This window comes from Oncorhynchus mykiss, chromosome 17, assembly GCF_013265735.2.
Source record: "Oncorhynchus mykiss isolate Arlee chromosome 17, USDA_OmykA_1.1, whole genome shotgun sequence".
In the NCBI taxonomy this organism is placed as follows: domain Eukaryota; kingdom Metazoa; phylum Chordata; class Actinopteri; order Salmoniformes; family Salmonidae; genus Oncorhynchus; species Oncorhynchus mykiss.
In genome coordinates, this window is record NC_048581.1 from 81,323,156 (window position 1) to 81,335,766 (window position 12,611).

A 12,611-nucleotide genomic window follows, 5' to 3' on the forward strand; every position below is an offset into this window, starting at 1 on the left:
AGGTAGTTGTTGGGGAATTGTTAGATTACTGTTATAGATTTGTGTGTATTAGGTAGTTGTTGGGGAATTGTTAGATTACTGTTATAGATTTGTGTGTATTAGGTAGTTGTTGGCAATTGTTTAGATTACTTGTTAGATATTACTGCACTGTTGGAACTAGAAGCACAAGCATTTCGCTACACTCACATTAACATTTTCTAACCATGTGTATGTGACCAATAAAATTCAATTTGATTTGTCAAATGATTCCCAATATGGAGATCACCAATATTTAAACGGCTATGTAAGGTAGATAACTTTTATTTGTCGACATCTAAATATAACGTCCCTGACCTCACCGTGCACATACCGGTGTTTGTAATTGTCTAACAAAAGGGGGGCATGGACAGCTGACGTGCTGGTGCAGTGTTTTTTCCTGCGGCGCATCTTCAGTCCGGACTGAGAAGAAGACCGCGGCGTAGCTATCTGTCTCATCCTCGGACAGATGAGTGACTGACTTTACCTGCCCGGGACAAGCAGTGGTTTCAGTGCCATCTTTTTTCACAGTCTGTGATACCCGTGTTTGGGTTTGCAACTTCTTCAGCTTCACCTGTTATTCACGTCGAATGTCAAACAAATAGCCTGGGCTACAAAAACAATACGCAACAACGAGGGAAAGTGTTATCGTTGGCAACCCGAACATCTGGCTGGACATTTGACAGTTTCTCAGAAGATTTGTCTTAATTCGATTTACTTTTACCAGACTGACTTTTGATGAGCACTGCCTCGTCTCGAATAAATCAGAGACAAACAATGGCATTGATGAACTGACAAGATATCAAATTAGCCTTTTGAAACAAGATGGATAAAATTGTTCAACTTCTATAGATAGGCAGGTTTTCCCCCAATTATGAACAGCAAACCATCGCCCAGGACTTGTATTCTTCATTTTATATTGTATGCCTTCTGTTCATGAAAATAGACATGTTTTGTTTCTTCAAACCCCGAGGATATTCCAGGACCAGGACTGGGTCTCGAAATGGGACAATATCCCGACACTCCTCCAACTCAACCTCAAAGCTATACTTCACCTTTATTCTGCTGCTTCTCATCTTCACGCCTAGAGTGGATTCTTCCTGGTGGTGAGTGCTTTCTTTCATGTGCGCTTGATCCTGCTGAAATAATCATATCGTTTCTATCCAAGATTACATCTTTAATTTATGTCTAGGAGAGCTCTGTCATTGATATCCAAGATTAGATCTGAGTTTCCAGTGGTTTTGGATGACCAGTTGTCTTCTTAATGAGCTAATTCTAGAATATTCCAAGACCTTGCAAAAGCTAGCCCTATTTATGTTGGCTATTTGGGAGTCGAAAATATAAGTGGGAAGAAGTCATATTGCCTAATGCATATATAATGGATAAATATGAATGTAAGAAATAAAGACATCATTATAAACTCATTAAATATGCGAAACATTTTGAACAAAGTCAAGATCAAATGTAAAGCATGTTTGGATTTCAATGAAGGTTTTAGGGAAATGGTTTAGGCATACAATCAAAAATTCTATAATAATAATTAATTTTGTAAGAGTATATTCTGAGGAGGCTACATTTGCTTTTCACTGAAACCTGAGTTCATGTCTATGTTTATCCCAAGCCTGAGATTGCCAATTATGTCTTGAGAAATGTGAATTATCCTCGGGATGCAGGAGATGGGAACAATAACAAACACTAAATTATAGGCTATATCACTATTATTTGGCAATTGAAACACATTCAATATTCAAATAGTTTAACTCAATACACCCTTTGAAGTCTATATCTCCATCACACCTTAGAATTAGACTTATACCCTGCTGGAACCTGTAAAGAGAGCACAGCCAACTCCAATTCAAACAGCCACAGGGGGGGATGTGTGTGGAGTGGAGTTTTAAAACATCAAAACAAACAACTGCACACTGTGTTCATGAAGATACATGGACTGAGGGACTTTCCACTATCAATCTTGCATATTGGAAATGGCAGATGCAGGCAGTGGTGCATGAAAAAGTGTTCCTTGATGATTTCTCTTGAGGGTAAGAACCCAGGGTGTATAAAGGACGTGGCTACCTCCAACACTCCAATCTCACTGTGCAAAACATGATAAATCAGCTTTCGGCTAGGGGCAAAATCTTAATTTTCTATTCTGTTTTTATAGTTGAACTAGTTAAAGTAGATTAAATAATTCAAGTGGGCTCAACTCAAAAAATAATTGTATGTAAACAACACTGAGGAATTGTATGACTGAATAAAAACAAGGCAGTGTGTGTAATTAAAACAGTGAAGTGAGGCAGAGCGGGGAGACATGGTAGCTCTCTCCAGACTAAGGGTCTAAATATGATTTATATAGTCCAGTTTTTTTTCTCATCATGATCCTGATCATTCAGATAAGCAGCAACATGTTCTCTGGTGTTCTGGACTGATTGTCCTCCCTCCAAACTACGTATGAGGCGTACAAACAGTCAGGGTCTTTTGGCTCAGCTCTCTACTCTCTCTATGGAGAGAATAAACACTGTGTCTCTGCTCTGCTTTCCTGCTCAGGCTCTGGCAGCAGGGAATGAAGGCAGATTGTTGGGGGGAAGGGACAGGGACATAGACAGGGACAGGGACAGGGACAGCCATAACTGGAATGGAAACCCTTTCTGTTGATGTCTCAGTGGCACGACACACAATGTAGCTGTGATTAAGCCTGGCAGTAATGATGTTCGGTCATCGTAGGGAGCGGGAAAATTAGAGGAATATGCCAGCTTATAGGACACTGGTGACTTATAGGACACTGGGTACTTATAGGACACTGGGTACTTATAGGAGACTGGCAACTTATAGGAGACTGGGTACTTATAGGAGACTGGCAACTTATAGGAGACTGGGTACTTACAGGACACTGGGTACTTATAGGACACTGGGTACTTATAGGAGACTGGCAACTTATAGGAGACTGGTTACTTATAGGAGACTGGCAACTTATAGGAGACTGGATTCTTATAGGAGACTGGCGACTTATACCAGACTGGTCACTCATAGGAGACTGGGGACTTATAGGAGACTGGCAACTTATAGGAGACTGGGTACTTATAGGAGACTGGCAACTTATAGGAGACTGGGTACTTACAGGAGACTGGGTACTTATAGGAGACTGGAAACTTATAGAAGACTGGATTCTAATAGGAGACTGGCGACTTATACCAGACTGGTCACTCATAGGAGACTGGTCACTCATAGGAGACTGGGGACTTATAGGAGACTGGTGACTTATAGGAGACTGGTGACTTGTAGGATACTTATAGGATACTTATAGGATACTTATAGGATATTTATAGGATGCTTATTTGAGACTGGAGACTTATGGGATACTTATAGGAAACTGGAGACTTATAGGAGACTGGATTCTTATAGGAGACTGGAGACTTATAGGAGATTGGATTCTTGTAGGAGACTGGAGACTTATAGGAGACTGGAGTCTTATAGGAGAATGGAGACTTATAGGAGACTGGCAACTTATAGGAGACTGGGTACTTACAGGACACTGGGTACTTATAGGACACTGGGTACTTATAGGAGACTGGCAACTTATAGGAGACTGGGTACTTATAGGAGACTGGCAACTTATAGGAGACTGGATTCTTATAGGAGACTGGCGACTTATACCAGACTGGTCACTCATAGGAGACTGGGGACTTATAGGAGACTGGCAACTTATAGGAGACTGGGTACTTATAGGAGACTGGCAACTTATAGGAGACTGGGTACTTACAGGAGACTGGGTACTTATAGGAGACTGGCAACTTATAGGAGACTGGGTACTTACAGGAGACTGGGTACTTATAGGAGACTGGAAACTTATAGAAGACTGGATTCTTATAGGAGACTGGCGACTTATACCAGACTGGTCACTCATAGGAGACTGGTCACACTGGTGACTTGTAGGATACTTATAGGATACTTATAGGATACTTATAGGATATTTATAGGATGCTTATTTGAGACTGGAGACTTATGGGATACTTATAGGAAACTGGAGACTTATAGGAGACTGGATTCTTATAGGAGACTGGAGACTTATAGGAGACTGGATTCTTGTAGGAGACTGGAGACTTATAGGAGACTGGAGTCTTATAGGAGAATGGAGACTTATAGGAGACTGGCAACTTATAGGAGACTGGGTACTTACAGGACACTGGGTACTTATAGGACACTGGGTACTTATAGGAGACTGGCAACTTATAGGAGACTGGGTACTTATAGGAGACTGGCAACTTATAGGAGACTGGATTCTTATAGGAGACTGGCGACTTATACCAGACTGGTCACTCATAGGAGACTGGGGACTTATAGGAGACTGGCAACTTATAGGAGACTGGGTACTTATAGGAGACTGGCAACTTATAGGAGACTGGGTACTTACAGGAGACTGGGTACTTATAGGAGACTGGAAACTTATAGAAGACTGGATTCTTATAGGAGACTGGCGACTTATACCAGACTGGTCACTCATAGGAGACTGGTCACTCATAGGAGACTGGGGACTTATAGGAGACTGGTGACTTATAGGAGACTGGCGACTTATAGGAGACTGGGTACTTATAGGATATTGGTGACTTATAGGAGACTGGTGACTTGTAGGATACTTATAGGATACTTATAGGATATTTATAGGATGCTTATTTGAGACTGGAGACTTATGGGATACTTATAGGAAACTGGAGACTTATAGGAGACTGGATTCTTATAGGAGACTGGAGACTTATAGGAGACTGGATTCTTGTAGGAGACTGGAGACTTATAGGAGACTGGAGTCTTATAGGAGAATGGAGACTTATAGGAGACTGGAGTCTTATAGGAGAATGGAGACGTATAGGAGACTGGAGTCTTATAGGAGAATGGAGTCTTATAGGAGAATGGAGACGTATAGGAGACTGGAGTCTTATAGGAGAATGGAGACTTATAGGAGACTGTACTTATAGAAGACTGGATTCTTATAGGAGACTGGAGACTTATAGGAGACTGGAGTCTTATAGGAGAATGGAGACGTATAGGAGAATGGAGACTTATAGGAGACTGGAGTCGTATAGGAGACTGCAGTCTTATAGGAGAATGGAGTCTTATAGGAGAATGGAGCCTTATAGGAGACTGGAGTCTTACAGGAGACTTATAGGAGACTGGAGTCTTATAGGAGACTGGAGTCTTATAGGAGATTGGTGACTTTTACGAGACCATGTCACACTGTATGGCTGCTTCACTGCACTCTGTGTTCCTATTCCAGTCTCAGTGGTCAGGGGTCACTCTTAGTTAACTGTGTGGACTCTTCCCTGTCTGTGAAAGTGCTTCTGAAGATCTCACACTTCATAACACTTTTATGGCATGTTTCACAGCGTGGGATTACAATGAAGCGGGACAGAATGGTTAAATGCACACTTTGTAAGAATTCCTGCTGTTCAATAGTCAATTAAACTGACGATGAATACCCATTGATTCTTGAAAAATATAGCTTGTCACGCATCTGACTGGACCTGACTTCACAATATACAGTATATTGTCCTTCAGAAAGAAAACTAGAAAGAAACACATTTGTTTTTGCATAATAATCGTCCCTGGAAGTTTCCCTGGCCTCCCACTGACAGTGCACCTGTCTATCTGATCTGCAGGTACATTGGAGCCCTGGGTGCACGGGTGATCTGTGACAACATTCCAGGCCTGGTGAACAAGCAGCGCCAGCTGTGCCAGCGCCACCCGGACCTCATGCAGTCTATTGGGGAGGGTGCCAAGGAGTGGATCCGCGAGTGCCAGCACCAGTTCCGCCACCATCGCTGGAACTGCAGCACGTTGGACCGAGACCACACCGTCTTTGGCAGAGTCATGCTGCGCAGTAAGTCTGTGTGTGTCCGTGTTTGCGTCTGTGTGTGTGTGTGTGTGTGTGTGTGTGTGTGTGTGTGTGTGTGTGTGTGTGTGTGTGTGTGTGTGTGTGTGTTAAGAGGTTTAGTATTCAACCACTTGAATCTTGGATGTAACATTCACTACATGAATTTGATACAGTACATAAAAGTGATGGATTGTTGTAGACTATTACAGAACTATAACGGGACCGCTCAGTTTCCTTTTAGACTTACAGACATCCCAGCCTTAAAGGGAAATGTCCAACAATGTTCAACTTCATGTTCATCATCTCCAGCACCTCTCTAACATCAGCATACGTGAAAATGGCACGTTTCTATGTTTTGTAGTAAAAAAGATAGAGGAATATGTGTTTTTCCAAGACATCATCGGTGTGCATCGTGTAATTCTTACCAATTATGAGGAGTCGTTGCCTACTAATTGCCTACTAATTTGTCTACTAATTGTCCTGTTATTGTCTACTAATTGGTTGATGTCATTGCAAACACAGATCTTCCTCTATCTTTTTTTTTTTTAAATTTACAAAACATAAAAACATGATATTTTTACATATGCTGATGGTGTGAAATTTCCCTTTAAGGGTATATGCATGTTATATACATATCTCAGTTCAACACTTCATACAACAGTTTATCATCTCTATGTACAGATGCGGTCAAATATATTGGCACCCCTTGCAATTGTGTGCAATGTAGCAGAATGTTCTGTTTTCTCTTTTCAATGGAATGGCTGTTTTTACCCTGTAAGCACCTGCAACTTACCACAGGTGAGATAAATTACATAGTAAATGAGAAAACTTGCCTCCAACCCAATGAATTTGAATTTTTGAATTTTTTATAATTTCACAATTTTTTACTATGAAGTGAAAAATCTCAAATTCAGTTTAGGTCATTTGTTCTTGGTTCTGTGTAAATCAAACAAATACAAAAAATGTGAACATTAAAAGTTTTTTCAATTTCAACTTATTTCAGAATAAATAGATAATCGTGCAAGGGTTCTGTCTGCAATAAAGCCCTTTTGTGGCGACAACTCATTATGATTGGCTGGGCCTGGCTCCCCAGAGGGTGGACCTGTCTCCCCAGAGGGTGGACCTGTCTCCCCAGTGGGTGGACCTGGCTCCCAAGTGAGTGGGCCTATGCCCCCCAGGCCCACCCATGGCTGCCCCTGTGCCCAGTCATGTGAAATCCATAGATTAGGGCCTAATTTATTTATTTCAATTAACTGACTGAACACCTGATGAAACTAATGAGTATTTAATACATAAGCTGTCCAGGTGGCTGGTCTCAGACGATCCCGCAGGTGAAGAAGTCAGATGTGGAGGTCCTGGGCAGGCGTGGTTACACTTGATCTGTGGTTGTGAGGCCGGTTGGACGCACTGCCAAATTCTCTAAAAAGATGGAGGCGGCTTATGGTAGAGAAATTAACATTCAATTCTCTGGCATCAGCTCTGTTGGACATTCCTGCAGTCAGCATGCCAATTGCACACTCCCTCAAATCTTGAGACTTCTGTGGCATTATGTTGTGTGACAAAACTGCACATTTTAGAGTGGCCTTTTATTGTCCCCTATTCACTGTGTAATGATCATGCTGTTTAATCAGCTTTTCGATATGCCACACCTGTCAGGTGGATGGATTATCTTGGCAAAGGAGTAATGCTCACTAACAGGGATGTAAACAAATTTATGCACAACATTTTAGAGAAGTACGCTTTTTGTGTGTATTGAACATTTCTGGAATCTTTTATTTCAGCTCATGAAAAATGGGATTATGTTGTGTTTATATTTTTGTTCAGTAATAGTTTCACCTTCTCCAGGAATGAGGAGAGTTGCAGAAAGTGGGTATTCTCTGAAGACAGGTAGCAGATAGAGAGATCCACATGGTGATGTCTAAACAGTAATAGGAGATGTAAATATTTGGGTAGATGTTTCTGGCAGGCAGACAAAGCCGTGCTCCCTGACATATCGCCTGTGTTCTGGTTCATTGCGTGAGGAGGAATGAAAACTAGAGGTGGGTGGGAAAAGCAGACCAAATAACCCTGTATCTGCTCTCCTCTCAGATGACAAGATACCTAGTGACTGAGAAAGCTGCCATCTGTGCAAATTAAAGGGTGAAAACGAGAGGCACCTTAAATGGGCTGTTGGTAGCCATGTTTCTTTGTTCTAGCTATCCACCATAGGCCTGCTGTACATGGACGGATTGTACAGGAACATTGTACAGAGACAAACATGCCCAAGTTCCAAGGAACGTAGACACTGTTTAAATTTAGATTGCATGGGATATAGTGCACACAAACAGATTTTAATCAAATATAGGCATGTTTGTTTCTGTGCAATGTCATCTGGACTATGCAAGTCGAAAGCTTTCAGTTGGGCATATGTTAGTGTTCAAAGCATGAAGTTGGCTCTAGACTGATGTAACTACAGTGTAACGACATGATTACTACAACAAAACAAACTCTGCAAGTATAGTGTAACCGCCTGTTTGAGACTGACTTTGTTTTGCCTGTTTGAGACTGACTTTGTTTTGCCTGTTTAAGACTGACTTTGTTTTGCCTGTTTAAGACTGACTTTGTTTTGCCTGTTTAAGACTGACTTTGTTTTGCCTGTTTAAGACTGACTTTGTTTTGCCTGTTTAAGACAGACTTTGTTTTGCCTGTTTAAGACTGACTTTGTTTTGACCAAAAAAAACAAAGATAAAAACAGCTCCAGCCTCACTTTCACCAATTCAGACCATCTATTTCTATTGTGAATTGGCCATAACCAGGGACGGCCAGCTCTAGTTCCATGTGGACTGTCTACGGTTTTCCTACTCTTCAACTTGGTGACTGATTATAGAACTGACAAATGAGGTGTGTGTACTCTCAATCCATTCAATCAATTCCATAATAAATTACATTCATGAATCAGGGAGTGTAGACAATTCCAACTACTGAATCCTGCAAGATACTGTTCTTAATTATACAACTACCTTTTTTGCCAAAGCTGAGATGCTGAATATTTTTTTTTGCCCACGCAACAGAGGTCTATATTGGTCCACTAATACAGGACTAGTAAAGGCCCAGTGCACTACTTTTGTGAAAAAAAAATATTTTTCAATTCTTTTAAACTTTTTTAATAAAGTTATTATTATTTATTAAAAATTATTGGGGTGCTGCAGCACCCCTACTTCCCACAGCTATGGGAACACATTTGCCCCTCGCTTCCCTGACCCTAACAGAGGCTATCTAACGATGACATCTTCTAACACAAAATCTCCTCCATCATATCACCCCAGGTAGCCGGGAGGCAGCATTTGTGTACGCCATCTCCTCGGCAGGCGTGGTCTATGCAATTACCAGGGCCTGCAGCCAGGGGGACCTCAAGATCTGCAGCTGCGACGCCCAAAAGCGGGGCCAGGCTAGTGACAACAGGGGCGAATTTGACTGGGGCGGCTGCAGCGACAACATCAACTATGGCATCAAGTTCACCAAGACCTTTGTTGATGCCAGAGAAAAGATGGTGAAGGACGCTCGGGCACTGATGAATCTACACAACAACCGCTGTGGACGAATGGTGAGCAATGGCGTAGGGGTTAAGGGGCATTATACTTTTTGAAATGTGCACTGTGATGCATCTGGACTTGATACACACAGCTAACTGGCTGACAGGCAGTCCCTTTCAACTAACAGAGCATGCTATAACTACTGTGTAACAACATGGTTACTACAACGGAACAGACATTGCTGGTAAAATTCAAGCCACTGTTGAACAGACATTCTGTAAATGCTCTAGACGTGAATAGTGAGTGTACTGGGTTGGTCACAAGTGTCTTAACCACCAATGACATTATCCAACCATTTCGATTTCAGGCAGTAAAGCGCTTTATGAAACTGGAGTGCAAGTGTCATGGCGTCAGCGGCTCCTGTGCCCTCAGAACCTGCTGGCTGGCCATGTCGGACTTCCGGAGGACCGGGGACTACCTCCGGAAGAAGTACAACACGGCCATCGAGGTGACCATGAACCAGGATGGCACCGGGTTCATGGTGGCTGACAAGGACTTCAAGGGAACCACCAAGAATGAGCTGGTGTATGTAGAAAAGTCCCCTGACTACTGCCTCATGGACAGAGCAGCAGGTGGGTCAACTCAACCAGTTCAAGGTGTTAGGTAGGGCCAGGAGTTTTTCTTCAACACATGACCTGACAGAGAAAAACACAGATGTTTTAGCTATGGCTAAGAGGAAATCTCTTTATGCAAAACATTTGAGTATATGATTCAGAATAATATCACACTTAGTCATACATAGTTTGATGGATGTTATTCTAGTACTTATCACCAAACGTATATTTTGCCATCAGAAACATAGCTGCTCTGAGTCAAGACTGTTACCCAGAAGGTAGATAATACAGCGGCCTACTCCTCAAACACGTCTATGAGAATACCAGACTCATCTGCCGAAGGCCTGCATACCTGCATAGCTTAGAGTTCAATTATTTGACCTTTAACTTCTCTCTAATGCCAACTGTGTTTTCTCTGCCTTGGTAATCTCTGTTTCTCACGCCCCTCATGTCCTATCACTTCAGCAGAGAGCTCAAAGAGCTCTAGAACAGCTAACAGGCTCTGGTTATGATACCTTGGATGTATTGTGTGTTACTGGTATCTTCCTAATCTCTGTTAGACCTATGGTTATAGGTTGACACCTAGTGAACTAATGTTAATTAAGAAGAGAAGCTACACTACGCCCCTAGACTACTTACTTCAAGGTACAGCAGGGCTGATTTTAAAAGGCTTATAGCTCTCGTATCCGCTAATCTCTATTGTATAGGAATTCACACCCTAAGGATACAACAGGGTAATTTTTCAAATCCTTCTGTGGTCCCTATTAAGCTCCACTCCCAAATGCTCAAGGGGAATACCTCCACTCACACCCCTTCACTCACGGGCCGGCTTGTCTTTAACCATGGCGTCTGTCTTGTGCCCTCTCCAAAGGCTCCCTGGGAACGGCAGGGAGAGTCTGCAACAAGTCTTCTAGAGGCACAGACAGCTGCGAGGTCATGTGTTGCGGACGGGGCTACGACACAATGCGCGCCAAGCGAGTCACCAAGTGCGAGTGCAAGTTCAAGTGGTGTTGCGCCGTGGAGTGTAAGGACTGTGAGAACACTGTGGACGTTCACACCTGTAAGCCCCACAGGCGACCCGATTGGCTGGACCAAACCAGACGCTGAGGCCCATTCTTTAAAAGGACGTAGCAGTGGTCAGCTGCATTGTGGGATATGTATTTCCTACCCCTGACTCCTTACGGACTCCTTTCGGACCTCCATTACCTCTGACAACCCCTTCTAAAGTGACATCCTAAAGAACCTTTCCCAAAGCGTCGTATCCCAACTTGGTTTGGATGGTGCAGTACTGTATGGAACTTTTCGGTGGGAAGGCTTTCTAAGAGAATGGTTGGGCTGGGAGAGGGGATAGTTCCTATTTATGTTTTTGTTTGTTTGTGTTGATTGTGTGCTGCTTCCAAGGTGCTGAGGACACTATTTTTCTACAGACATTCATTCACACAGTATCTGTTGTGGAAATGCAGAACAGGACATTGTACTGTGAGCACACCAGAGATTGAGTTAGGATTGTTTGGCTGGTGTATGTGTTGTTGTTTTTTTGCTTTGTTTAAGACTATGTTCTCTCTAAATCTGTGATTACTTTGTTCAGTGTTTCATTGGCCTTACAATAGAAAGAGATGAAGAACTGAAATTGTACTCTGCTTGATATAATGGAAAGACTGACATGTATTCAGTTGTTAGGCTTAAAAAAATATATTTAAAAAAGGAGGACTTACCCTCATGCCTTACCCTACTGGTAAAGTGCATTGGGATGGATGTACAGCAGAAAGTCTAACGATCAACGTTTACCGCGGGCCAGAGAGCTGCTCTATAGACACTAATGTAAAGTACCAGTCAAAACATTTAGACACACCTCCTCATTGAATGTTTTTTCTTTATTTTTACTATTTTCTACATTGTAGAATAATAGTGAAGACATCTTAACTATGAAATAACACATATGGAATCATGTAGTAACCAAAAAGGTTTTAAACAAATCTAAATATATTTTATATTTGAGTTGCCACCCTTTGCCTTGATGACAGCTTTGCACACACTCTTGCCATTCTCTCAACCAGCTTCACCTGGAATGCTTTTCCAACAGTCTTGAAGGAGTTCCCACATATGCTGAGCACTTGTTGTCTGCTTTTCCTTCACTCTGCAGTTCAACTCATCCCAAACCATCTCAATTGGGTTGAGGTCTGGTGATTGTGGAGGCCAGGTCATCTGATGCAGCAGCTCCATCACTCTCCACCTAATGGTCAAATATCCCTTACACAGCCTGGAGGTGTGTTGGGTCACTGTCCTGTTGAAAAACAAATGATAGTCCCGCTAAACGCAAATCAGATGGGATGGCGTATCACTGCAGAATGATGTGGTAGCCATGCTGGTTAAGTGTGCCTTGAATTCTAAATAAATCACAGACAGCGTCACCAGTAAAGCACCCCCACACCATCACACCTCCTTCTCCATGCTTCATGGTGGGAACCACACATGCAGCGATAATCCGTTCACCTACTCTGCGTCTCACAAAGAGACGGCGAATGGAACCAAAAATCTCAAATTTGGGCTCATCAGACCAAAGGACAGATTTCCACCGGTCTAATGTCCATTGCTCGTGTTTCTTGG

At 42.4% G+C, this 12,611-nt stretch overlaps 1 protein-coding gene across 1 annotated transcript; it reads left to right on the forward strand.

Moving 5' to 3' along the window:
• The first annotated feature begins 411 nt into the window (after window positions 1-411).
• On the forward strand, window positions 412-11,944 carry LOC110494692 (protein Wnt-2b-A-like). Its single transcript, XM_021569986.2, has 5 exons — window positions 412-1,121; window positions 5,664-5,884; window positions 9,184-9,461; window positions 9,758-10,022; window positions 10,876-11,944. The coding sequence occupies exons 1-5, from the start codon at window positions 952-954 to the stop codon at window positions 11,109-11,111; spliced, it is 1,170 nt and encodes a 389-aa protein (XP_021425661.2). The 5' UTR covers window positions 412-951; the 3' UTR covers window positions 11,112-11,944.
• The last annotated feature ends 667 nt before the right edge of the window (window positions 11,945-12,611 follow it).

Excerpts from the sequence above, each read along its gene's own strand:
- LOC110494692 (XM_021569986.2), top strand. The coding sequence starts at position 952 with ATGAAAATAGACATGTTTTGTTTCTTCAAACCCCGAGGATATTCCAGG. Across the intron at positions 5,885-9,183 it reads TGGCAGAGTCATGCTGCGCA|GTAGCCGGGAGGCAGCATTT; the intron begins GTAAGTCTGTGT and ends ATATCACCCCAG. Across the intron at positions 9,462-9,757 it reads ACAACCGCTGTGGACGAATG|GCAGTAAAGCGCTTTATGAA; the intron begins GTGAGCAATGGC and ends TTTCGATTTCAG.